Source organism: Drosophila mojavensis, unplaced genomic scaffold, assembly GCF_018153725.1.
Source record: "Drosophila mojavensis isolate 15081-1352.22 unplaced genomic scaffold, ASM1815372v1 contig_36, whole genome shotgun sequence".
NCBI classification, from domain to species: Eukaryota; Metazoa; Arthropoda; class Insecta; order Diptera; family Drosophilidae; genus Drosophila; species Drosophila mojavensis.
The window spans coordinates 6249387-6275993 of record NW_025318858.1 but is presented as its reverse complement, the minus strand read 5'-3'; the positions used below and the strand labels follow the sequence as shown (position 1 = coordinate 6275993).

The 26607-nt window shown below is 41.0% G+C and overlaps 3 protein-coding genes across 3 annotated transcripts; 2 read left to right on the top strand and 1 right to left on the bottom strand.

The window, feature by feature from the left end:
- Positions 1-4779: 4779 nt before the first annotated feature.
- On the top strand, positions 4780-26359 carry LOC6576124. The gene is made up of 5 exons (XM_044009073.1): positions 4780-4905; positions 18103-19788; positions 21022-21385; positions 24112-24292; positions 24359-26359. The coding sequence occupies exons 1-5, from the start codon at positions 4780-4782 to the stop codon at positions 25038-25040; spliced, it is 3039 nt and encodes a 1012-aa protein (XP_043865008.1). The 3' UTR covers positions 25041-26359.
- On the bottom strand, positions 21407-22522 carry LOC6576123. Its single transcript, XM_002002087.4, has one exon. The coding sequence runs from the start codon at positions 22520-22522 to the stop codon at positions 21506-21508; it is 1017 nt and encodes a 338-aa protein (XP_002002123.4). The 3' UTR covers positions 21407-21505.
- LOC6576122 lies at positions 22594-23553 on the top strand. The gene has a single exon (XM_002002086.4). It carries the CDS (start codon positions 22671-22673, stop codon positions 23409-23411), a length of 741 nt encoding a protein of 246 aa, XP_002002122.1. The 5' UTR covers positions 22594-22670; the 3' UTR covers positions 23412-23553.
- Positions 26360-26607: the final 248 nt, after the last annotated feature.

Sequence of the window (26607 nt, the reverse complement as noted above, 5' to 3'; positions counted from 1 at the left end):
GCAGCAGCAGCAGCAGCAGCAGCAGCAGCAGGTTTCCTTTTTTATGGCACTTCCAGCAAAAGTTTTGAGTGCAAGGTCAAAAGTGTTGAGGGTCCTCAGAAGCAAGCAAAAATTACTGGGCAAATATACGGGCTCAACATGGCATGCATTGTGGGCCGTTGATGCGGAGGAGGCCTCAACAAGCCGTTGGCAGTTGTCATCGGATTCTCTGTGCTCTCTGTGTCCTAGCCCTGCCCTAGTCCCGGACCTGGTCCTGGCAGTTGCCATGATAAGGGAAGACGCATTTGGGCGCCTCTTCAAATGCATGACACCAAAAGTGCGACATGTGTTACGCAGTGAACCTTCTAAGCTGGCATACCCTGTTCCATTTGGCAAGCAGGGTATACGTGTGCACAGCCCACTTAAGGTTTCTTCTACACGGCAAATCCTGTGCAGATTTAACCAATTGATTGTTATTCCTTTCAACATGTTTTATAGCATAACAGAGACAACAATAGTATAAGAGCGATAAAAAGAGAGAGAGAGAGAGAGATAGCCCTAGGGAGATAAACACAAAAATCGTAAAGCAATTCGCTTTGGTCTCTGGTGTGTCTGCTCTCTGTCAGCCGTTGCCTTTTATTTATTCGTTCAGTTTTCTTTTTCGTTTTGTTGATTTTTTTTGTTCCTTTTTTTTGTAACTATTCATCCATGATTTTCATGCATCCATTATTTCGAGCTTCCGCTCATTGGACAAGGACGAGCTGTCGTCTGGCGCTCGATTGTTTATCCTGCCCGGCGCTCGATATGGATATGGCTAGTTAAGCTTTAATAGTCGCACCGAAATTGATGTTGTCCATTAAATGCAGCAAATACACTTGAGTCGCGTGGGCGTGGACTAAAGGACACTCGCCTGGCGTTCTTAGGGTAAGAGCCAAGCACGAATCGCGGCATCAACAGTTGCGGATTGCGGCATGTCAATAACCTCGTTCGATAGGCCCACTTGGTGTCTTTTGACTCAAAGTCGACAGCCGCATTATTAATGCCCGACTTAGACGACTGCCAATGCGATTTTCCAGCACACTTCGCCATTTTAATTGCACCCTAATCACAGACTGCAGCAGAATGCAAAGGAGGCCAACTGCTGACAGGGCTCACACAATATTTCCAGCGAATTTCAGGCCGACAATTCTGTTCGCTGCTGTACAAGTACATATGTATATAGATAGACTTAATTATTTGCCTATGGCTTCGTTGCTCTCCATCTTTAGTTGTATGCAAACAAATTAAACGATCCTTCTCAATGGGGTCGTAAATTAAATAGGCCAGCTGTTACTTTAACAATAAACAATGCGAAATAAATATTGTGCGCTCAGAGACGTGAGAGGCGGAGCACATTTCACACCTGAAATATTTCATTTATAAATAATAAACAGCTCAGCGTGACACAAATACTAATTGCATTTTTAACTCGAATAATGTTAATTGATTTGAGTGCTCATACACATTTTCCTATAAATACATGCTCGAGTGTAGGCAATGCGAAATAAATATGTTTATACAGAGATTCGTTATGTGAATATCTGTTGCCAGATTGCGACTGCCTGAAATGCAGTTTATCTGAATTGTATTTACATAATTACGTATACGTATAATTACGCATACGTATACCATAATAACAGTAATTCGTAAAACATTGCAGTTTGTAAGAATTCGTCACACGTATTTCGAATTGTTGCTTATAAATTAAAAATTAATGATGTTATGCAGTCGGTCCTTAATAGTCCCTAATATTTATATTTAATTTAATATTTTTACACATATTTTGTACTACATTTAGTAGCAATTTAATCTAGTTTCACATATAAGTTGTTTTTTTGTGTTAATCGGAAAATGGCTTGTGACTTCACGGTTGCTTAGCTTAAGTTGGTCTGTAAAAAAAACAGAGATGGAAAACTGCTGTATGAAACCTGTCTAAATGTTTAGCCAAATTTTAGCTTGGATACGAAATCAGTCAGTTAATCATTCCGGGCAAACACTTCTTTATACAGAGATTAAATATGCTTTGGCATTTCGTCTCTTTAAATTGGTAACTCAAGCACAAAACTCGAAAGGAGGTCACATTAAGCCAAGCAGAAATATCAGATATTTCCACACATTTAAAAGATGACTGGATGCGCGTATGTGTAGCTTGTAAATATTTAAAAATATTCTCGAAAGGATAAATCTTATTCATGTCTATGCTTCCGTGCATCTTTATAAGCTAGTAAGCTGTGAATTTCTTTTGGATTTATTTGATGCCTTTAGTCGTGCCTTCCGCTTCTTGGAATTTCTTGGAATTTAGCCATAAAAGAGTTTGACAGATGTCATACTGTGGAAACTTAAAAAGTTCTCCACGAAGCTGTGACAATTCCTTCATTCTGTCATTCGCACAGTTTTCCTCGGGCAGGCAGCAAAAAACAAAAATGTTACTAAATTTTTGTTGGCTCACGCTAAATTTTCTTGGACTGAATGTTCGCCAAACTGTCATAAAGTGGAAATAGATAGGACAAGTGGACGCAGAGCGGGGTGGCGGGAGGCAGGAGGCAGGAGGCGGGCGGAGGAGTTCAGTCGAGTGCTGCCTTTGTGGCTGCTCACCAAGCCAGCAAAAACCATTCTCCATTCTCTCTCACTCACATTGCGCCTTAATTGCGGTCAGCCTGGTTACGTCTTTGTCTCCGGCCAAACGGCAAAGAGGAGAAATCTAAAAACTCGGCAAACAAATTTCACTGCATACTTTTAGGCGCTCGCAGTACTCGGGCAAATATTTTCCACGTGAATTCTATGCAGGTAGTTCTCCGTGTTCTGTTCAGGTATTTCCCTTTAGATATTTGTTTTACTTTATTTTGTTTCGGCTTGTTTGGTTTTGTTTTGTGGTCTCGTTTCGCTCTCTTGTTCTGCACGCTGTGGCGTGCGTTGTTCTGCTTTTTTATTTCGTTTGCTTTTTATTTGTTATACCCTGAACCCATTTTCAATGGGAAATCAGGGTATAATGGTTTTGTTGAAATGTATGTAACAGGGAGAAGGAGGCGTGGCAGACCCCACAAAGTATATATATTCTTGATCAGGGTGACGAGCTGAGTTGATTTGGCCCTGTCCGTCTGTCTGTCCGTCTGTCCGTCTGTCCGTCTGTCCGTCTGTCCGTCTGTCCGTATGTATGAACGCGTCGATTTCAGAAGATATAAGAGCTAGAGACTTCAAATTTTTTTTAAAATGTCCGTAATTACAGCGCGCATATCAAGTTTATCATTAAAAATCGATAACTCATCCCGATCTTTTTTATCGATAAAAAACCTTATCGAAACCCAGTTATAAAATTATATCTTCTACACCTTTATTGCTAGAGTCTCCAAATTTTTAATGTATGCTTATATGCAATTTATACAATTTCGGTTTTTGTTAAAATTTACCCCCCACCTCTAAATTCACCCCCTCACCCTCACTTTTGTAAAAAGCGTATTTCAAATACTAGAGACTTGTGCTTTGGCAAGTACATGCATATTCATGTTATAATCATAATCTAAAAGTTTCATGAAGATCGTACGTCCATAAAAAAAAGTTATTAAACAATTAAGTTCTCATAGTAAGCGCACACTGCAGCCCATGCGTGTTTATGCGTGGTTGCTTGTATGTGTATGTGTGTGTGTGTATGCGTTTGTGTCTGTATGCGTGTGTGTGTGTATGTGTGTCTATATGCGTGTGTGTGTATGTTTACCTGTGTGTGCGTACGTGCGTGTGTGTGTGTGTGTGTGCGTGTTTCTTGTGTAAGCTGAAAGTCGCGAAAAAGTATTGAAATATCTATTGCTCCAAGGGTTCAGGGGATCTCGTAGTCGAGCAGTCTCGACTAGAGCTTTCTTACTTGTTTTTCTCATGTTTTTTTGGTTTTATTGTTATGTTTCCCCTGTTGTTTCCAGCTTCAGTTTTCCGCCTCAGCTTGTTTGCATTTGCAACTAGCAGCATATTGATTCGTTGCCACTGCGACGCCGACACCGACGTCGACGTCGACTGCAACATCAACGCATTCTGTCCATTTGTCGGCCTCAGTTCATATGCTCGTCCGATTTGCTTATGTTTTTTGCTAGCTACCGCTTTGTGTGTTCTCTCTTTCCCTTTGCTGTTCATGTAATTCCAATGCACAGTGATTCAAACTTGCGAAAAAAGAAGCATTAAAAAATGTACATATAACTTGTGAGTTTATGTATTCAGAATATAAAATCTGTATTGCAACATTTTATTTCCAATTACAGTTCTTGAAATACTTCTATTTAAACATTCTGCAATTCATGTTTCAGAGCAATCCTTGCAGCAGCTGCTGTGCCACTATGCGCTGCGACATACGGACGACGGGTTCTGATTTTTCATTAAAATCGCTTTTCATATGCATTGATGGTTTTTTGCTTTTAATAACTGCACACGAACACGATTGCGTGCTACCGCATTGCCACATTTTGAATTTTAAACAGCTTCGATTTTCGTTGTTGTTGCATTGGCAGTTTTATCTGAATTTCAATGCGATGCGTCGAAAATCGTTTATAATTGGCATAGTGTGGCAAAGCGATACGGCGCACGTTGCGTATACGTAATTTGCAGCATTTGCAGCTCATTATCTGAGACAGAAGCTGTATGAATCTACAATTAAGTATTAAATTTCAAACCGAAATGCGCATAAATCATAGACTACACAGGCACACACATATACACACACTCACTCGCACACTCACACATACATATGTACGTATTACCTATAAATTAGCATATGCTCAGATGTTGCCCGGTCGCTGGGGCAACCACTTAATTGAACTTAAAGCATCTGCTTCTGATGCTAATGACGACGGCAATAATTATCATGATGACGATGACGATGGTCATGATGATGATGGGGACGCTTCTGTTGGTGCAACTGCCGCAACATTTAAGTGATTTATGAGGGTCAAACATACACAAACACACACACACACAGTCGAAGTCAAACACACTGTCTGGCAGATATGTATATGTAAAAGAACTCTCGCTCTGTGCTTTTTTAAGTTCATGCTTTGTTTGCCCATGTATCAGATACATTCGTGTGTATGCGCGATGCACGTGAACGATTTTTCAAGAATGTCAACAGCTGACAACCAACGTTCGATAAAGTCCGTTGAGCACAGACGTATTCAATGATGAATTGAAACAGTACGAATAGAAGAATTGCACATAGACAAACTATTGCTCAACATAAGGAAATTACTTATACTTATACTTATACTTATACTTATACTTATACTTATACTTATACTTATACTTATACTTATACTTATACTTATACTTATACTTATACTTATACTTATACTTATACTTATACTTATACTTATACTTATACTTATACTTATACTTATACTTATACTTATACTTATACTTATACTTATACTTATACTTATACTTATACTTATACTTATACTTATACTTATACTTATACTTATACTTATACTTATACTTATACTAATACTTATACTTATACTTATACTTATACTTATACTTATACTTATACTTATACTTATACTTATACTTATACTTATACTTATACTTATACTTATACTTATACTTATACTTATACTTATACTTATACTTATACTTATACTTTATACTTATACTTATACTTATACTTATACTTATACTTATACTTATACTATACTTATACTTATACTTATACTTATACTTATACTTATACTTATACTTTATACTTATACTTATACTTATACTTATACTTATACTTATACTTATACTTATACTTATACTTATACTTATACTTATACTTATACTTATACTTATACTTATACTTATACTTATACTTATACTTATACTTATACTTATAATTATAATTATACTTATAATTATACTTATACTTATAATTATACTTATACTTATACTTATACTTATACTTATACTTATACTTATACTTATACTTATACTTATACTTATACTTATACTTATACTTATACTTATACTTATACTTATACTTATACTTATACTTATACTTATACTTATACTTATACTTATACTTATACTTATACTTATACTTATACTTATACTTATACTTATACTTATACTTATACTTATACTTATACTTATACTTATACTTATACTTATACTTATACTTATACTTATACTTATACTTACACTTATAAATAGTTTATTAAACACAAGTAAATATATTTGTCGAAGAGCATCGCACTATGGGGAAAAATCCAAATTATCGGGTATTAATTAATAACTTAAAAACTAAGCCAGATTTTTTGATCCGGTTTTTGTATTATTAATATGTATACCATCAGAAATATATTTTAGAAAAATGGGCGTGTCACCGCCCACCCAAAAAAATTTATTAAAATTTTGTATTAAAAATTTTTTTTTTTTTTTTTTTTAAGAATTTTGCTTGTTCATACTTTAAAATAATAATTTTAATTGAAAACAATCGAACTTTCATAAAATCGAAATTAGTTTTCTTCAGTTTCGAGTTCCAAATCAGCCAGAAATATTGATCCGCTAAAAAAATTCGGGTTCTTCAACTGATTTAATTGTGCCTTCAACTTTACATAATACAATACGTACAACTTCATTAGACAGCGACCTTTATGCTTTCAAACTCTTTTCTAAAGATTTGCCGAAGAAATAATCTGATCAGATGTATCCATTGTTAAAAACCATCAGCGAAATTATGGATTCTGCTCTCATGCTCTCATGCATGATGAAATTAGTCTGATTTATAGACCTGGTTGGGCAAATCAGACGCTTCCTTACCAAAAAAGCCTACAGGATGAACAGTACTTTCCATAATCTGCCTCAAATGAACAATTATTTTTATAAACATTTGCTGTCATAGGCAGTCATTCATAGTTGTCAGCTAGTTTTTGTTCCTGCTGCATTTCTTCCATTTGTAATTTATATTTTGGCAAAAAAAGCGGCTTTTGCTTTTTTAATATCATTTATAAGTTGAATCAATATTAGTCTTATTTAGTTTCAAAATCACAATTACTATTTCTTGGTTAGAGTTGCCTTTTTCATTGAGCCAAATATCACACAGGTCAGCTCATAGTCACCTGCTAAAAATTGATTTGCGCCGGTTGTGCGCAAAAGTGCACATTGAGACAAAGGCACTAAGATCCCAATTGATTACTCTATAACATGCAATTGGAATTACACTGGTGCGCCCTGGTGGCTGTTTTATATGTCTTTGCAAAGTTTAATTTTATTTACAAGAAATGAAATTTGACAACATTTGCTAATTATACAATAAATGATTAAAATAAGTTCAAACATCAATTGGTTTTTAAGCCAACGCATAGTAGAAGCCCTAAAAATTCATATCCTTTTTAAATTTCTCAAAAATAATGTCTGGTCATTGAATAACGATGATTTGAAAATCGGCTAACACAAATTGTAAGCTGAAGGCAAATGCTTTTCGAAGATAACAGCTGACTTTAACAGCTGTTAGGCTTAACAGTGGACTGTTATTCAACATTTTGGGTACAGTACCTTAAAGTTTGGAGTTTTATTAAGATGTTAACATAAAAAAATTATAAATTTTCATACTTCGCAAAAATGACTAAATACCCGAAAAACGGCAAAATTCCCCATAGTGCATCGATGTGCGATCGATAGCAACTTTGATTAGTTGCATAGTCAGTCCAGTCAAGTGGGGTAAAGAGTTTGCAGCCTTAACTATTGTCAGCGGCAAATGAAAGACCGCAGACCGCAGACCGCAACGTTTGTGCGCTGTAAATGAAAATGGAAACATGGAAAAATTGAAGGCAACACATTTAATTAAGCCAACTGGCACGACAGACCTCTGACAGGTTTCCACTCGACCCGCACTGCTGGATGTCGGTGGGAATCATTCGACGGACGATGCGGTTCACGAAGATCAACGCTCGCTCCAACTGCCGTCCTTCTGAGTCACCCAGCTGCAACACGGTCATCCTGCCTCCTCCTGCCCCCTCTTCTGCTTTCCTATGAGAGACACATATTGTTCGCATTTATAATATCTTATAGAAAATGAGCTTTGCCCTCCCCTTTACATCATGTAAATCATGTATTACAAGAGTAGAAGGAGGAGAATTCAATCCTTTGATTATATGTGCAGCTGCCGTTAAACGTTGTCGGTAGGGTACGTTATAGTCGAGCGACCCCTTTGTGCTTTGTTTCTCTCTATTTCTTCTGCATTCCTGCACGTCATGTGCGCCGTTAATTCCCCCCAGACTATTGGCTAAGCTCGAGGTAGGTGTTCGGGTTACATTAGTGCCTGAGGTCGGAGAGTATTTGAATTGACTTTAGTAAATGGTTTGTCGTTTGCATGTTTTCTCTGAATTGATCTAATAGAATGCAACTATACCATTGATGGCTTGTGTAAAAGCATTTATCTCTCTTCACAAAATTGACAAAGGCCTGGCTAGAAATTGTCCGGCCAGCTGGAGGGGGATTCTGATTGATTTTCTTCGTATTGCTATTGTTCTGATCATAATACATAAAACGCTTTAGAAAGTTTAATTATAAGTGACATATAAACAAAAAGATTAAATCATAAAACTTTCGCTTGGCTTATAAAATCTGATTATATTGAGATTCCTAAGGGTCAACTAAATCAGAGTCTTTTTTCAAGAGTCGTAAATGGCATCAAATGCCACACGAGCTAAGATTGATTTCTTAATAGTTTGCCAAATAGGAAGCTATGTGCTGCATATTAAAATGCGCAGAAAATGTTGACGCAGCGGCATAAGCAAGAAGAAGCAGCAGCACAAGTTGCCGAAGAGTGGCTGTGGACCCTCAAGAGATGCCAGAACGAAATTGAATATAAAAAGCACTCGGCGCTGGCGATGAGGAAAATATATTTCCGTTAACGACAATCGGGCGAAATGCAAAAACTGTCGCGGAAGTTGTCAAAACATTCGGGACGTAGTGATACGAGGCCAAATGCCAGATAGTAGCAGCCGCTGCCTGTTCGTCCAAACTGACAGACAGACACACACACACACATACACACTGAGATGGCAAAATGAAAAAGCTATAGACTAAAGAGGATGAGAGTGCGAGATAGAGAGAGAGAGAGCTTTGCTCGACCTTCCATGGAGACTATCCTTCAGGCGCACCTTGCAAGGTCTTAAAGTATGTAGTTTTCCTTAGCCTGGCTGCCAAGCGATTGGCTTGGCATATTCATCCGCTTCTTCGCCTTCTTCTTCTCTGAGCCAAGTATAAATTAACTTTTATGCGCTTATCGGACTGGGAATTCATAATCTCAACCACTGGCCGGCGCGAGGCTTGCCTTATTTATTGTTTAACTGCGCACACACTGATAATAAATTTCGCTTTTATTGTCGTTGTTGCTGTTGTTGTCGGTTTGATGTTGCAGGCGTGAAAAATTGTTGGCGTGCATTTTACATTCATTCCAACATTTTTTCCTTTTTTCATTCACTTTTTTTTTTTGAGCCGCCATTAAATATGCAGCCCGGGCATTTTGCACACTCGTCTATCGGTCGCCTTTTTTTTTTAGGTAGGCCTTCCTTTTTCAAGGATTTTGTGACAACCTTTTAATGAAATTAATCTGGCAGCCAAAGCCGGCGGACCGCGCGCAACTGCTGCCAACAATTTTGCATATAAATTGCAATTTAAGATGACCGTTTATCAATGCTCATAACTTTCGCGCAGCCCCTGACTCGGGCTATCTCCGGCTGCAAGTCGTAGATTAATTTATTAAAGCCAGGCTAAAATATATGCTGTATATTGGGCTTAAGTGCGCCACTAACGGTCAATTTAAGCCGTTGAGCGACAACTCAGCACAGTTTCCCATAATCAATATCAACATTGCCTGTGGCTCAAGTGCAGACTTAGTCAGTGGCTTCAAATGGCATTTATTAGTTATTATTGTTACACTTTCGATAAGAGGACTGCGGTTTGCAATTGAAGACTCAACTTATTTACTCATATATTATTTTACAATAGTTCCTCTCAATGTTCACCAAGCTATGTTTCTCATACAATTTCTTCTAGTCCTTCCCTTCTGCTAAAGCCATTTTAGTTTTCTTAACAGCGAACTATCGATATCTAGCTATAACTCTATCGATTAAGTATCGGTTAAGACCTAGTGCTATCTAATTACTCATTGGCCTTGTAGCACTTATTAAAGCTAGAAAGCAAATTACAGTTCCTGAGTATCTAAGCATACTGCATATTCCGTGCCATATGTACACGAATATATCTTGCATAATCTTACAATAAACTACACATACGCAAAAACAGAGTCACACACATACATACATCATGTAGATAGAATTTGTGAATCAAATTTACATTTAATGACATTCAAATATTTATATTTGGCAAAGCTCCATTATACCATGAATTCCCACTTGCAATGAGTTGTCAGAAATGAAAGAACACTACAGACTAGTTGCATATATATTTTATTTATTTTTCATTTTTTATATTTCAATATTTCGCTTTTTTTGTACAGTTACAAACATTTTTTAGTAAATCTCACCATCACAGTGAAGACCTGTGCTTTAAGTTCCACATAATGTTACACCTTACCCCGAAATAATCCATCAAATAATAATGAAACAAAAACGTAGTTTTTAGGCTGAATTTCCGTTAGCAATAATATCAGATAACCAATATTTCAGCTATCCCGAGAGCTTCGAAATAGGATATACTATATTTCACAGAATTATTGTCTTTATTATTATTTATTAATATACATTTCATTACTATGTATTTTCATTACCATCATCATTATTATTTTGCATTAGATAATGAAAACAGTTAATTATATTGCTTGATGAATAACTTTACCCTACGCAAGAATTGCGTTAGATGAGATATGCACATGCGATAAAAATATACGAGAGTTCGAGATGTAAACCCATTGTGACGTGAGCTGCGAGTTGTGCACTCAATTAAACAGTTTCTGTCAGGTCAGGTTTCCATGTCACTCAATTCTCTGACCAGCCAAACAATATGTGACATGACATCGTCCAGGTTAGTTCTAGCTTGTGCAGGACAACTGACTAACTGACTGACTGGCTGACCGACCGACTGACTGACTGAGTGGCATTTGAGTAGGTGTAGCTGACATTTGCAGGCTTTGCATAATGTAAACGCAACAGACAATACAAAACCAACTTGTGGCAACTATTGAATCAGTTTGTGCAGCTTCCACATGGTTGCCCTTCGCTCTTCGAGTCAATTATGCAATTACAAGGAGAGCACACCGTTGCCATTACATTTCGGGTCACTCGCAAGAAGTGGCCAAAAGTTGAGTTTAGGCCGGCTAAGCAAACATTTTCCCATGCAATACTCGGCCACATTACGTATACGCCGCATGTAACCCACAGCTTACAACGTATATGCATCTCTGACATGTAAATAGCTCATTAAAAGTTTCACAGAGACAGAGACAGAGAGAGACACATCCACACACACACATACACATACACACATCGTGAGGCCATTTATTAAATGTTGGCTTTAGTAAAATTTCATGTGGGCAAACATTTTACTATATAAAACAAACGAGCAGCGTAGACAAGTAGACAAAAAAAGCCAAGTGCTGGGGGAGAACGGGGCAAGGGGCTTAGCAGTGCCGTGTAATACATATACTCTCTCTTTCTCTCCCTCTCTCTCTCTATCTATATATATATATATTTAGTGTTCACACAACATAGATGACATAGCATACACAGCGCTGTTTACTTCCGCCTCTGCACCCACCCCTCTCCCCCCTGTCTGCCTGTCTGTCTGTCTGTGTGTTAGTTTTTACACTGCGCCTGCAGCGCAACACTTCCTGTTTACATAAACAAACACGTCAATGCGTCTGACATGCAGCTAACCCACTAGCACCACACAGTAGCACCACCCCCACTCAAACACACTCAATGTGCCTCTCTCTCTTCCTCTCACTCTCTTTCTTTGTCTCTGTGTGTCTCTTTCAGCCTGTGTGGGCGTCGCTGCGCCTTCCCATGCATAAAAATTTTGCATTAGCTCAACAAGGATTTTGTTTTCAATATTACAACGTCACATGGAGGACAACGTTTTTGTTGTTGTTGTTGTCGCTGTCGTTGTTGCATGCCAGAGAATGCATTGAAAAAGTTAACTTTGCCTGCAGGCAGCTAAATACATTTGAGCTTGTTTTCATATTGATATTTTTAATGATTCATTGCGGGCTAACTTTTCCGATTGGTAATAGAAATATGTTGTACAATATATAAGTATAATAAATACACATATGCATTAGGCTAACTCGCTTAGCATGCACAATAATACTGTTGAACATTGAAAAAGTTGCCCCACCAACTCTTGCCTAGCGATACAAATGCATTTAAAGTTCAAGTCTGAATTCGAGCTGGAGTACTTTAAGCATTCGATGTTTGTGGATAGTTTGTGAAATATTTCGCCTTTTGCTGGCTGCGCGTCTTGCAAAACTCTTGGCAACATTATTGGCACAAAAATATTTTTCATTTTAATTAAATTGCATTCTCTGGCTGTCTCAGCCGAGCTCAACCCGAGGCCCGAGGCCCGAGACTGCCATCGCACTTGGAATTTCAGTTAATCAAACGCAGTGCTCTGCATGAAAATGCTTAATTGTATTATTACATAACTTTGCTTTGAGTTGTCGGCGCCGAGGCTAGAGATGCGTGCCTACCGCGTCATGAGGCATGAGATACTCAAGAGCGTGACCTCACGTGCTACCAAATGCAACTAATAATAATAATAATATTTGCTTTCAACCCCAAGCTCTTGGAGTGCACTTAATTTATGTTTGTTGCATGGGAACATCTGAAAGAATAAACACAGGAAAAAAAGAACAAAGTTTATTTTAAAAGATATTCTTAATTGAAATGCAGCACAAGACATAGTTCAATTGAACTTTAGTAGACTCCAACCATATCGAAGATACATATAATATAGCTAGACAAATTAACAAAAGTTCATGAGCGGTTCTTCTAAGTATTTTCTCAAAAGGAAATTTTAAGAATTTAAACAGATTGTAAAAAGTTCCCCTCACTTAGCAGCTTAGCTTAGCAAGTCCTACAGTCAAGCCGTTTTTCTGCTTTGCTCCGTCTCGAAATCACTATATATACATATATATATATATATACTCTCACTCAACAACAACGGGAACAACGTTCAGCAAAAGCTAGCTCTATCTCACTCCCTCTCGAGCTGAATAAGCTGATGAGGATCTACTGCAGACTGGAATATATAATAATATATATAATAATTGATCAACCAAAAATTGGCCCCATTCAAAAGGAATAGTATTCAGCAAACTTGAATCCGTGTCACGCTCACATCGCTGGCCGTAAGTCAAGTTCTGTGTCAGCATTTCCAGCTGCCATAATTCATTTGGCACTCGATACAAAAGTCTTGAGCAATTAATTCACGCGCTCGGTATTGATAAATCAATGTGAGATTCGCTTTCAAAGGATAATTAATGCGTTTCACAGCAACGCGGTCTGCCTGTGACAGCGTGAGTGTGTGTGTGTTTGCGAATGTGCGTGCGTGTATAAGCAAGTGTGTGTGTGTGTGTTGCCTAGTTTGGCTGCACATAACCGACCAATTAACACGAAACACAAAATTTCGTGGAAAACACTTTCTGGCAAGAAAATATTTTTAGCAGAAAAAATGATTTTAAAAATCAGTATCCAGTTCCATGTGAGACATATGCACATATATTATGTATTATATTTAGCATGTGCATATGTGCATTCTCTTTAGTGCACGGGCAAAGCCTTGAACAAATTTCATTTAAGCGCATTAAGGATGTGCCCAAGCAGAGCCATCCACACGTGGCTGAGGGTGGAGTGGGGCGCTGGGCGCTGAGCGGTGGGCGGTGGGCGCTGTCAGCTGGGTGGTGGCTGCTCGGCGGACATGTGGAGACAAGCTTTTGTAATTAAATTAGCATTAATGTTGTCTCGGGGATTGTGGAGTGGCAGCACTGGTTCATTGCCATTGTCGTCATCAATGTCTGTTCGCCTCGTGCGACTTCATAAAAGATCGCTCATACGTCATGGGAGCCAAGTGGGCCTGTCCAACGAAGGACGCACCTCCTGTGCCACTCTTCGCAGTAGTTACGTCCTTAATTTTATTTGTATAGCAATTGAGAGAGAGCGACACCGCCCACTGCAGAGCCAATTCCAAAATTTGAATATAAACAAATACCAACTACAGTAAAAGCAGAAGCAGACTCAGTCAAAGTTTCCATGAAACTTTGGCAAAGATTTTATGCATTGTTCCTAAATCGCAAAGAGGTATATTGAGTTTTCTGTAAGAAATCGATGCTGCTAATCTTTTTGGAATAAACTGTTAAGCAATATTTTGTTTGACTGCAGTTTGTTTGAAAACTAAATTTGCAGACTCGCCAACTTAAGCACTACAGAACAAAATGTAGTGAGCAGTCAGTGCTTTAGCTCCAGTTTTGTCAATAGAAAATGATAAAAGCACTGGGGCAAAAACACGAAGCTAAAGTTAAGCAAAGTTTACCGAGACAAAAAATGAAAAAAAATAACAACAAATAAAATCCAAAGTCAAGCCAAGAATGAAACAGCTTAAAGAAAAAGTTATTAATAATTCCTGAGTGAATATTGAATCATACTGAATAACCAAAGAGAAATGAGAAACTATACAAGATAAGTATGTATATTCATCCATCTATATCTAGTACTTGAAGTTTATGAAAGAGCATAAAAGCAAATAATGTTTATTTCCTTCCCGTTTTTAATAAGAAAAAAAGAGAACTATAAAGCCAGAGAATAATAAAACAAAAAAATTGTATGAAAAGGTATTGAATAATTAGAAAAATGTAAAAGAAAAATATATGAGAGAAAATAAACTGCAGTTAGTTGAGTGGTTGGGATGAAGGAACAATAAAATTGAAAAATGGGCATACAAAGAGTCCATAGGAAAGAGCTGAGTAGTACCTCTATTTATATATAGTATTCCCAATTATTAGGTAAAATGTGACTTCGATTAACTGGTTTTGGATTGAGTGGATGGATGAAGATTAAATAAAGCTATTAATTAATTATAAATTAGAAGAATAATCTTACAAAGAATCCATAGGCAGGAACAGAGTATCTTCTAGTCAGTGGGTAAAATCTAAATTTACCTTAGAATTCTTTTATTTAATAATTTATCAATTTATTGCAACATGCAAATAAACATAAAATACTCTTGGCATGTCTGTAAATAAATAACACAATATAAACAAACTATTTTTGGAATAAGATTCAAAGGGTTTTTCAACCCAAACGGAACTCGACCTGAAAATTGTCTGCAATTATGCTTAAATGGAAGTCGATTTAGAGTCTGCAAGGGAAATGCCAATGAAATGCCAATATACGAGCACTTTGGCTAACAATGAAATTTGTATTATTTCGTTAAAGGAAATAACGTTTCAACATTTCAGCATTTGAAGGTTTGCATGGCAAAATGTATTTTATGTGCCAGCTGTTGCCGTAATACACCGCACAAATGAAAGTTGTGTTAGAGCTAAGCAAAGACTCGAGACACTTCCACCGGATGTATATAACAAGAAGCACTTGTGTGTAAGTGTGTGTGTGTGTGTGTGTGTGTGTGTGTGTGTGTGTGTGTGTGTGTGTGTGTGTGTGGGTGGTAAAGGCTTGGCAGTCTTTATGTTGCTTGAAAAGTTTGTGAGTGTTCTTTAAGCAAATTGCCAGTATAAATATTGCAGCAACCAGCAGCAGCAGCAGCCGCAGCAGCAACAGCCGCAGCAGCAGCAGCCGCAGCAGCAGCAATAACAACAAATGCGACCCTTGTCGCAGCTGTGTAAACAGCGCCAACAACAAACTAATATTGCTGACGTCAAAAGACGAACACACACACACGCACATGCACTAATACAGAGGCAGTTAAACAAAATGCATTTCGCTTGCCTCGGCTACTGCCTAACAGAGGCTCGGCCCCGCTTTAGCAGCTCTGTCGGCCACTTCTGCTGTTTTATGCAGACAACGCAACGCAACGCTGCTGAATGGCCGCACCGGAAGTAGCTGGTCGCCATTTGCTTTGCTGCTCTGGTGCTGCCTGCCGCACGCGCGATTCAATTTGATCTGATTTTATTGCTGTTGCTGTGGCCATTATTGCTGTGGTTGCTGCTGCTGCTGTTGTTGTTGCTGCTGGTGCTGCTGGCATTGTTGGCTGTGTTTCGTGTAGTTTATATTTAAGCATTTCGTGTCTGTATTTCGTTCTGTTTGTCTCTGGCAAACTGGGCACACAAATCATTAGCTGCTCCATTTGAGAAACCAATGAGCAAAATGGCCAACAAGGATTTGCATTAGCCGCTTTCCGCTTAATCTAGTTTCCTTATACAATTATATTGGTCTCTGTGGCTATGCCGACCGAATAAGTCAATAAACAAAATAAGCAGGAGACTTGAAGTCGGGTACTACCGACTGCGTAATACTCATTTTGGATAAAGTACAAAAACTATTGGTTACTAAAAATTAATTCATTTATTAATTAAGGAAGGAAAGGAAATAGTTTTCATCAATATACCACGCCCTTTAAGAGGCTTAATCATTTACATTATTCGCTCAATTTTAAGTTTCTTACCGTATCCAGTGGACGTAGCTCTAAACAATGGACTATATCCGTTAAATCTATTTGACCTTTGCCTGTATTCATTCCCAATTTGAACTCTTTTGTGAGATACAGGAAATATCTGTTTCCGTTTTAGCAAGCAACAGGAAAATCATTAAACTCTATTATTTCAACCCTGGCGGATATTGCACAAAGCCAATATACTCGATTTCCTTTCGTAAATGAGTACAACAAATATATATATCCCATCCCAATGACACATGGCTATGCTACGTACGTACGTATATACTAAGCACGTAAACACGAGGATGCCTGAGCTAAGATGCTTCTTTAATGTACACAAATGAAATAATAATAATCTCATCGATTTCTTATGCTCATGCTGAAAGCATAATTAATGCTGCTTAATAACAAATCGATAGATGATAATATGGAACTGACTTTCGAAATATTAAGTAATTAACGTTGACAGAAGGTCTAGCTTCATACGATTTCAGATTTCATGCTGAGGAAATTATAATGTCGTTATATAAATTATTGTTTATGTGCAGTTAAGTAAAAATTTCTGATTCGCTTAAGTCACGCATACCTTTACAGTCTGTCTGTCTCCATAAATACTTTCAGACTGTCGCAGCATTAATATCAAGAAAATCTAAACAGTATTTCGCCTATCGAGTAACGGAAAATATATTCCATCTGCAGGTGCTTAAGCAGATATTGAATTCAGTGCAAAATACTTGTCTGTTATACTCGCTCAAAAATCAAAATGAGAATATTAGTTTCATACCAAAATCCAGTCAATATCTCTTCTAATTGATTCCAATCATTTTAATAATCTGCAATCCTTAAGACTCTGACCATTACAGCTCGGAAAAAATGTTAAGAGTTGCATTAGATCTGAAGCATGATGTAATCTCAAGATTTATATACCTCCTTCTGGCTGTAGGTGACCTCAGAGCAGGCATAACGGGTTGATTGTACCCTGTAATAATATGTTTCTATCACTTGCGCTCTGTCTGCTTTCATTCTACGTTTTCTATTCAAACTAATTGGGACTGGAGCAAGTTAAGTCTTAGCAGCTGTGATTCCTTTGAAGCCACCTGCTTAAGTTGGCATTCAGAAGATGTTGAATTGAAGCCAGACGCTTCCATCTGTGCGCATCAGGTAACTAATTCGAGGAATATTTGTTTATCCAACAAGTGCCTCAAGTGGCAATTGAAAGCCACACGGCGTATACTTGATGCCCGTCTAATTAGGGCCTTAATAGGCTGGCGCAGAGCTGCACTCGCAGTAGTCATCGACGTGTGAGCAGCAGTTGACTAAGAGCTCGTTTTGTCACTTGTTCTACTTGCAGCAATAACTGAATTTGTGAGAGCGACAGCAGCAACGGCAACTGTAACCGCAACAACTGAGAGAGCTGAAGCAAGCCACAAGAGCAGCAAGAGCAACAGCAGCAGCAGCAGCAACAGCAGCAGCAGCAGCACTTGTTAAGTGTGGTAGGTGCGAGGCAAAGTAAAGAGCAACGCCTTCACATTGGATTACGCGCAGTTTTACTTTAGACCGGAGCCAATTAGTGGCCAACAGCAACAACAGCAACTACAGCAGCAACTAGCGCAACAGCAGACGCAGCAGACGCAACAACAGCTGCAGCTGCAGCGACAGCAACAGCAGCAAGTGCAGCAGCAATTGCTCGCCCAACAGCAGCAGCAACTGCAGATCCAACAACTTCAACAGCAACTGCTGCTGCAACGGCTAGAGCGTGAGTTGCAGCAGCAACAACACCAACAGCAGCTAGCCCAACAGCAGCAGCAGATTCTCTACCATCAGCGACAGCACTACGGCCGACATCGCTGGCTCTCGGGCAGCAACCACTACAATTACACGCCCCTGCACCAACACCAGCAGCAGCAGCAGCACCATTACCAGCAGCAGCAGCAGCAACAGCAACAACAGTACAGCTATTACTTCAGTCGCGGCAGCAGCAGCAGCAGCGGGCTGGGTCTGGGCCTGGGCTTGGGCTTGGGTTTCGGTCTGGGCGGCAGCAATCTAGCCAGCTGGTACCATCTGCCATCGACGTCGGCGCACATTTACATCGGCAGCAGCAGCACTGGCGGCGCTCCTTATCCGTATCGGCTGGGCTACAGCGGCGGGGGCTATCCAGCAGCGGCGCTAATCAACTTTGAGACGTCGCCCACACCGCTGCTCTCGTCAACGGGCAGCTCGCCTGGCTACTTGCCGCCACTGCCGGCCCCGGCACTGCCACCGCCACCACCGGCGCCCAGCGTAGCCACCGATTACTACTTCAGCAGCAGCAGCAGCAGCCGGGCGCCCGCCATAGTCAGAGCCGAGCCGTTCCAGGAGTACACAGCGGCGGCGGTTGCAGCGGCGGAGGAGGAGCTACAAGCTGGCGGCTATCGTTACAAGGCAACGCCACGCCGGCGATACGACGCCTACGACAACTACGGCTATCTGCCGGGCCTTGCCAGCACAACCGAGGACGAGGACGACCTGCTTGAGGAGTGCCTGCCAGCGGCCCTGCTATCCACGGACTGCGAGAGCCTCGAAGACGTGCGCTTTCTCGAATACAACAGCAACCACCACCCAGAGTACTACGACGAGGACGACGAAGAGGCCCAGCTGGCGCACATACTCGATCTTGATCTGCCCGATTTTCTGCGCCCTTACAGCAGCAGCAGCGGCGGCGGCGGCGGTAGCAGAAACAGCCACAAGACGCCGCCACAACACGAATACCAAACGGAGCACGGCGGCGCAGCCGGAGCAGGGGCCAGCGGAGGAGGTGACGGCAGCGGCGGCGGGGGAGGAAGAGGCAGTGCAGCAGCAGCAGCAGCTAGTGGCAATCAGACGCATCGCGAAACGGAACAACAACGCTACCATCACTACCAGCAGCAACAGCAGCAACAATACCCACACCAGCAGCAGCAGCACCAATATCCACACCAGCAACATCAACACCAGCAACAGCAGCAGCTGCAGTCGCAGCAGCAACAGGCCTATCAGTCCTACCAATACCCCTCGCACGACAGCTGTGAGGGCTTCAATCAGTTCGCCAACGACGCCAGCAGCTGCCTGGGCAATCAGAGAATGATGGTTAGCAAGTTGTGGAACAGCTGCTTTCCGGAGTTTACGCCGGATCACGTACATCGGCATAACTTCTACCTGTGCCAGGTGAGAGAAACGACAGCAACAACCAAACTCGACTTGTATACGATTAACACATACCCAGTATATTACATTAGTTTACGTTACATACATTGCAAACAGTTATTTAAGGTTCAGAACTATTAGATATAATATATTCATAGATCTACAGAAGAAGTTTCAGTTCAGCTTAAAATACTTTTACCTCTTGAAGGAAAACTCCAATTGGATTAAATTGTTATTATACAAAAGCCTAAGCATTTGGCATGAGTAGGAATACAAATTTGCATTTGCATAAATTATTAGAATTATATGTTATTTCATCTACTGAAGAGGATTCCAATTTTTATAATTAACTAGCTATATCTTTTGCACGAAAGCTCATATTTTAATGATATTTTATTGAATATGAAAATTAATCAGTTGTGACAAAGAACAATTTCTAGAAAAAAATTTTCAACCAATAGGAATAGGTAATTTTTGGGTCATTTATCGGTATATATAAATTGTTTATCCTACACAGGATCTAGCACTACTGAGTCATATATAGAAAATAATATACTAATATTTACGGATGGCATCAACAAATGAGTTGAGCTATTCCTATCCGAAACTCCTTCAGTCTAACTCTATTCGTGAACAATCTCATCTCCAAAATCGACCAATTTTTTCAAAGGATCGTTAGCTTTTGGCAACCGTACTTTTTAATAGAGAAGACATCTCATTTTATATATAAGCAGATTGAAGTTTTATGTAATTATTGATTGAAGTTTTATATAATTATTTTGCATTGACCCCATCCTCATAAATAGAAAAAATATATATATATATAATGTATACATACTCCTCATCACACAATGACGCGAGTCTTAGGATATCTTCTAGTTGGTCACAGCTGAGATTATAGTAGTCTAGCCAATTTAATCAAATATTATCATATGAGTCCAGGTGCTCTGCATACGAAGCAGGTAAAATTGTGTTCAGTGCTCATTTCTAGAGTTATTGAGCAAAGCTTATTAGCATTCCACTCGGTTGAGGAACTGACTAAGGATGGAAGACGAATGAGGGAGTGTATAAAATTTAAGGTACTCGAATCTAAGGTCTTCACATAATACAAATCAATATTTCTACGCCTACCGACATTTGATTTTGGCTAGAAAAAATTGTCGAAAGAGTAGGTTGAATTGACTGCAATTAGCATTTAATTAAACACAATTAAAAGTATCTTTTTTTTTTTTCTTTTTTTCGCAAACTGCGCAGTGGCAGCGCAACACTCAGGTGCGCATTGTGTACCTGTTCTATCGCTGGATAACGGCGATAACATGCTTGGCGGCCCTGGTCTGCTCGCTGCTGGACATTGGACGCACCGATGAGCACTTCGAGCACCACTATGCCAAGTGGTGGATCTACCTGACCCACTGGGGGCTGCTCTTCTGCACGGTGCAGGCATGGCTGGCCGCCTGGATCGTCACCCAGGGCATGATGGTCGAGCGCGAGGACTTTGAGATTGTGCGGCAGGCGAAGAAGAGCCGCCTGCACCACCTCTACTGGGTGCTCTACACCTGCGCCACGGTCTACGCCTTTATTGTAACAATGTGCTACTGGCTGCTCGTCCACAATCCCGGTAAGTAAACAGTGCTCCGAATCAGTATAGAGACATACGTATATACAAAAAGGAAATAGAAAATGTGAAAGAAACAACAACAAAATAGTAAGAGTCAGCTGTTTGTTATTGTGACTCGATTCAATTCCCTGGTCCATACGTCAGGCTAATGGATCGCTTCTCACAAAACACCACCGCCTTGCAGCTCTCAATCTCAATGGCGTCGTTGGCAATGCGACTGACAACGACCAGGCCGCCCACAGTGCAGCCGAAGGCGATGTACATTTGGGCCGCCTGCTTCAGGTAGCTGTACCTCCGGTAGCTCTCCCGGGGAATGGCGTGCAGCTGGAAAGCATTGTACATGGTCCAGGGCCCGAACAGCATCTGGCAAATGGTCAACGGCACGTAGAGGTGCATGGCCAGCCGAGAGACCAGGGCGACGGTGCTGGTGATCAGGACACTGATGCTCAGGAAGATCAGTATCCACAGATTGACGGTGAGGAAGGCAGGCAGCCAGAGGCCCAGCGGCGTATAGATCAGCACGACGACGATGCTGGTCACAATGTAGGGCCAGGTCAGCTCCATGTCGTGCGTGCAGAGGCACATTACGAGCAGGGTGAGGCTCTCGAATATGCTGACGAACACGATCCAGTTGATGGGCGCCGTCAGCTGCAGGCGGCGGAAGCCGAAGAAGGCCAGCGTCAGGTTCAGCCAGATCAGGAAGAGCACCAGCGAGGTGAAATCGCGATCCGGCGAGCTCAGCTGCAGCCGCATGCGGTAGGTGGCCACCAGCCACTGGAGCGTGGACAAGCCCACCTGGACGATCAGCAGCACATAGACGTTGGAGAGGAAGCCGATGCGCGACCTTTCCCGCTCGGACTCCAGCGGTGGTATATAGTCATTGTAGTAGGGATTCGTGCTCGTCTCGTGCGATAACGAAGTATCCTCCAGTCTGACGCTGGTAGTCTGCGTGTCCCGCGTGTCTCGCGTGTCACGCGTGTCATGTGTGTCACGCGTGTCATGTGTGTCATGCGTATCATGCGTGTCACGCGTGCTTCTCGTGCCCGTTTGCGTTTGCGCTTCCGCCGAACGCATGTAAAGCTCTGGCGCTGAGCGAGACTTGCTAGACATGTTGCTTGTCAAATAGCACAGATCCATTTTCCAGACGTGACTGACAGCTGGGGACAGGCTACGCTCTCAAATGAAGCTGAAAACTGAAAAGTGAAAATGGAAAAAAGAGAAAACATCAAAGAGAGCAACAACAATAGCAGAAACAATCAATTGAATACAACAAACATACAACTTGATGAACGATCAGCCGCGCGGATTGCCGCAGAGGTTGCGCAGCTATTATCTGCAACTGTTTGGAGCTGCCCTCGCATACATTCTGTTCGCCGTGATAATGCTCCAGGCGATTGAGGCGACGCGGGAGTATCCCACCGAACGCAATTCCCTAGCTGCTATAATCCTGTACGTCATTGGCCTGGTCTTCTTCGTTATCTATGTGAACGTACTCTGGCTGCGCCGCAAGTATCCGATCAATTGGGCCATCTGCACCACCATCGCCGTGGCGCTGGGCCTGGGCAATGCCTTCCTGCTGATCGCCCAGGATCCGACGACCCTCGTCCATGTGCTGGAGGTTATTGCGATGATGTGTATCTTTGGCTCCATGGGATCCTGGCAGCCGAGGCGCCTGTCGCCCGTGTGGTATGCCGTTATTATGTCTGTGGGCGTGGCGCTGCTGATGGGCATTGCCCTCGTACTAGCGTACTTCATCTCGAAAGGAAAAGCTGACATCCTGCTCTACCTTGTCCATGGCCTACTGACTGTGGCGATGTGTCCACTGATGATATTCCAAGTGCTTGTGTTCAACGGCCTCATCTGGGGAGTGAGGCCCATTATGGACATACCGCTCTGCTCGGTCATCCTGCTGATGGACTTTCTGGCCGGCTACACCTTCGTGGATGCCGACGACGAGATAGCGCATGCCTTTGAAGTACTTTCCGAGTCCAATCTCCACATGATGGGCAGAATGCTCAAGATGTGAGGCCATCGAGTGCTTATTCTTGTTACCCGAACTCGGAGTCCGAACGAGAAATTGTAAATCTGAATTGAACTGCCTTTGATACGTTGTGCCGCATGAATGAGTCTTTTGAATAAACATAAGTCTTGAAAATCCATAGTGCAAATGCAGGCATACATTTTAATGGATACGATTTCTGATATACCTATATAGTCAATATCTATTTGAGATACATCATAGAACATATATGTATATCTGTAAATATTTCGAGTAAGGCAAGAAACTAGTCGCACTTTGAAGCATTCTATGGCATGTTAACTATCACTATATTTTGAATAGATTAGGAAATGTCTCTTTTTGCCCTTTATGTCTTCCCCTGCTCACTTAGCAGCTACCAGCTATGTAAACCATCTTACCTTTCTTTTGAATGAAGATATACTTATTGACCTCAACATTCTTGATCAGCACAACGAGCTGAGATATAGCCCTGTCCGTTTGTCCGTCCCTCCGTCCGTCCGTCCGTATGAATACGTCGATCTCAGAAGTTATAAAAGCTAGAGAGCTTAAATTTGGCATGCATACTCGTGTGTACCATATGCAGTACAAGTTTATCATATTTTTTTCGATAACTCATTCGATAACTTTTTTATCGAGAATAATCGAAAATTTGAAATTGTTTTTTTTTTAACGATTTGTGATTCTCATTTCCATCTATCCGCCATAGATATCCACAAGATTGACGCATTGAACATCATGGTGCACGTATTGAACTCCATCATAATGCTCATCGATCTGGCCATTGTGGGACATCCGATTAAGATGAGCCACGCCTACTTTACAACTGGCATTGGACTGGCGTACGCCATATTCACAGGCATCTACTTCTTGGCCGGCGGCACCGACAGGTAAGCAAGCAGATGGGAATCCCCATTGGAATCACTATTGACACTCGAATCACTCTCTGTGTTAAGGAAAAACCAAACTGCCATCTACCCGATGATGGACTGGACCAAGCCGGGCAAGGCCATCATTGTGACAGTTTGTGCCATCATTTTCACATTCTTCGTGCACTTCTGCTGCTATCTGCTCTACCGCGGACGCGTCTGGCTGTTCACCAAGCTGTGCATTCGAGGCCGCCACAATCGCGACGGCGAGATGGGCGAGGGGCTCAACGATGATTCGGGCTCGCGCTTGGGTGGAGGCGGCGGTGGCATTGGCGGTGCGGCTACTGTAGTGGGCGGCGGCGGCAGCAGTCAGGACTATGCCCATCAGCAGCAATATCCCATTGCGCACACGGAGCAGCCGCGGGCCATTTCACAGCAGCCGCCTGCCAGCTACCAGCTGCCTCCACAGTACTCGGGCTACCTGCAGCAGCCCGTGGTGGCTGGTGTCAATGTGGGCGTGGTCAGTGCGGATGGGGTCTATCAGCCGATTGGCACGGACTCAGGCCGCACGAGCGGTGGCGGAGGCGGAGGCGGAGCCGGTACTGTCGATGGCACAGGCAAGCACAAGAGTTCTGGCACCGGCACCGGCTCCGGCTCTGGCTCCGGTTCCGGCGCTGGTTCGGCCTTGACACGTACTGTCGCCCATTTGGATGCGGCACAGCGGGAGCAGTTCCTCAATCCCAACAAGATCGTCGAGTATAAGATGTAAAGGCGTTGTACCCGGCACCGGTATACGTTCCGCTTGTCCATGAAGTTTCTGGAGAAGCACTGTGCGCAATGCGAGGCGGCACGACAGGCTGTCAGCGAGGAGCAGCGCCATCTGGCGGCGGCCGAAACGCATGCGCACAGTGGTTAGTTTAAGATTTGCTTTTGCCGTTTGATTTCCACGCCCAGTGCCGGCCGGGCACTGTTGGCATTGTGTAGCCTGTATTTGGTATTCGTAGACTGTAAATGTAGTTTCGTAATTTTGTAAAAGCTTTGCCAGATTTTGTAAGCTGCAGCCTACAGTAGTAATTCGTTTGTGCGCAAGCGCCCACAACTGCGTTAGCTCGCTGCTACAGAAACTTAGAGAGATATTTTAGCTATTGATGTATGTAGTTGTCGTATCCTGTATAGAGTATAGACAGACTCATCGATTTTGAGCGATTTCAAATCTTTTCAATGGACTAAGTTGAACATTCTTATGTTCCAACTACACACGCACACACACCAACACCCACAGACTCACACACACTAGCACCTAAAGAGCCAAAGAACAAAACGCTTTCCCTACTTTAATTAACAGCAAATTGTGTTCAGCAAATACATAGGCAACTGCATATATGTACTTATGTATGTATGTATATGTAAACACACAGCGTCCATTAATAAATAATTTTGTTGGCTAAGCTCTTCGAACACAACAAATGGAAAATAAAACACATACTGCCTAAAGCCTGGCGCACACTCACACACACGCACACACACACACATGTTTTATTATTTACAATCAACTTTCTGGTAATTTTTTTTTTTAGTTTTAGCTTTATTTGAAGAAAACCTTATATATGTATCGGTGCAGGAGTACAACAACAGCAAGCGCAAGCTGAGTGTTCTGAGGAGTCGAGTTTTTCGTTTGGCATTTGCTCGCTTTGAGGACACTGTGCACATGCCTAAGATGTTTTTGTCATCAGTATTTCGTGGTGCATGACAGACACAAAATTATTCTTTTTTATTTTATAAACAAATCTAGAGTTTAAGAGATGATTGACACTGCTTAGGAGTTTAACAAAATACCAAATGAATACCTAAAAGCACAGCAAAAAGAGAGAAAAATACAAAATAAATATATATAAATAGTTAAAAAAAAACTAAAACGAAATCAAATGAGTATTTCATAGCAATCTCACATGTTGCATAAATAAAAGAAATAGCAAAAATCAAAGAATAATAAGTGCACAATATTGAGGATTATAAACAGATTATAAATCGAATATTAAAAACATTCCAAAATTGAAAAACTAGCATGTATAATGTTAAAAAATCAAAGAAACTAAAGACAAATTAAAACAGTATTGAATTGGGTTATAAACAATTGCTCAAAAAGAAATAAAAAATAACAAAAATATAGAAAAATAGCTGTATTATAGTATTAAATTATTGATATAATTAATGGGCCTACCTTGTACCACAATTCACAATGACCTGGACAACAATATGAAACACCTGCAAGAATCAAATAAATGAATTCAAATAATACTTAATATACTTACGTAAATATACTTATGTAAATATTT

Excerpts from the sequence above, each read along its gene's own strand:
- LOC6576124 (XM_044009073.1), top strand. The coding sequence starts at position 4,780 with ATGTTGCCCGGTCGCTGGGGCAACCACTTAATTGAACTTAAAGCATCT. Across the intron at positions 19,789-21,021 it reads ATAACTTCTACCTGTGCCAG|TGGCAGCGCAACACTCAGGT; the intron begins GTGAGAGAAACG and ends CAAACTGCGCAG. Across the intron at positions 21,386-24,111 it reads GCTGCTCGTCCACAATCCCG|ATATCCACAAGATTGACGCA; the intron begins GTAAGTAAACAG and ends TATCCGCCATAG.
- LOC6576123 (XM_002002087.4), bottom strand. The coding sequence starts at position 22,522 with ATGGATCTGTGCTATTTGACAAGCAACATGTCTAGCAAGTCTCGCTCA.
- LOC6576122 (XM_002002086.4), top strand. The coding sequence starts at position 22,671 with ATGAACGATCAGCCGCGCGGATTGCCGCAGAGGTTGCGCAGCTATTAT.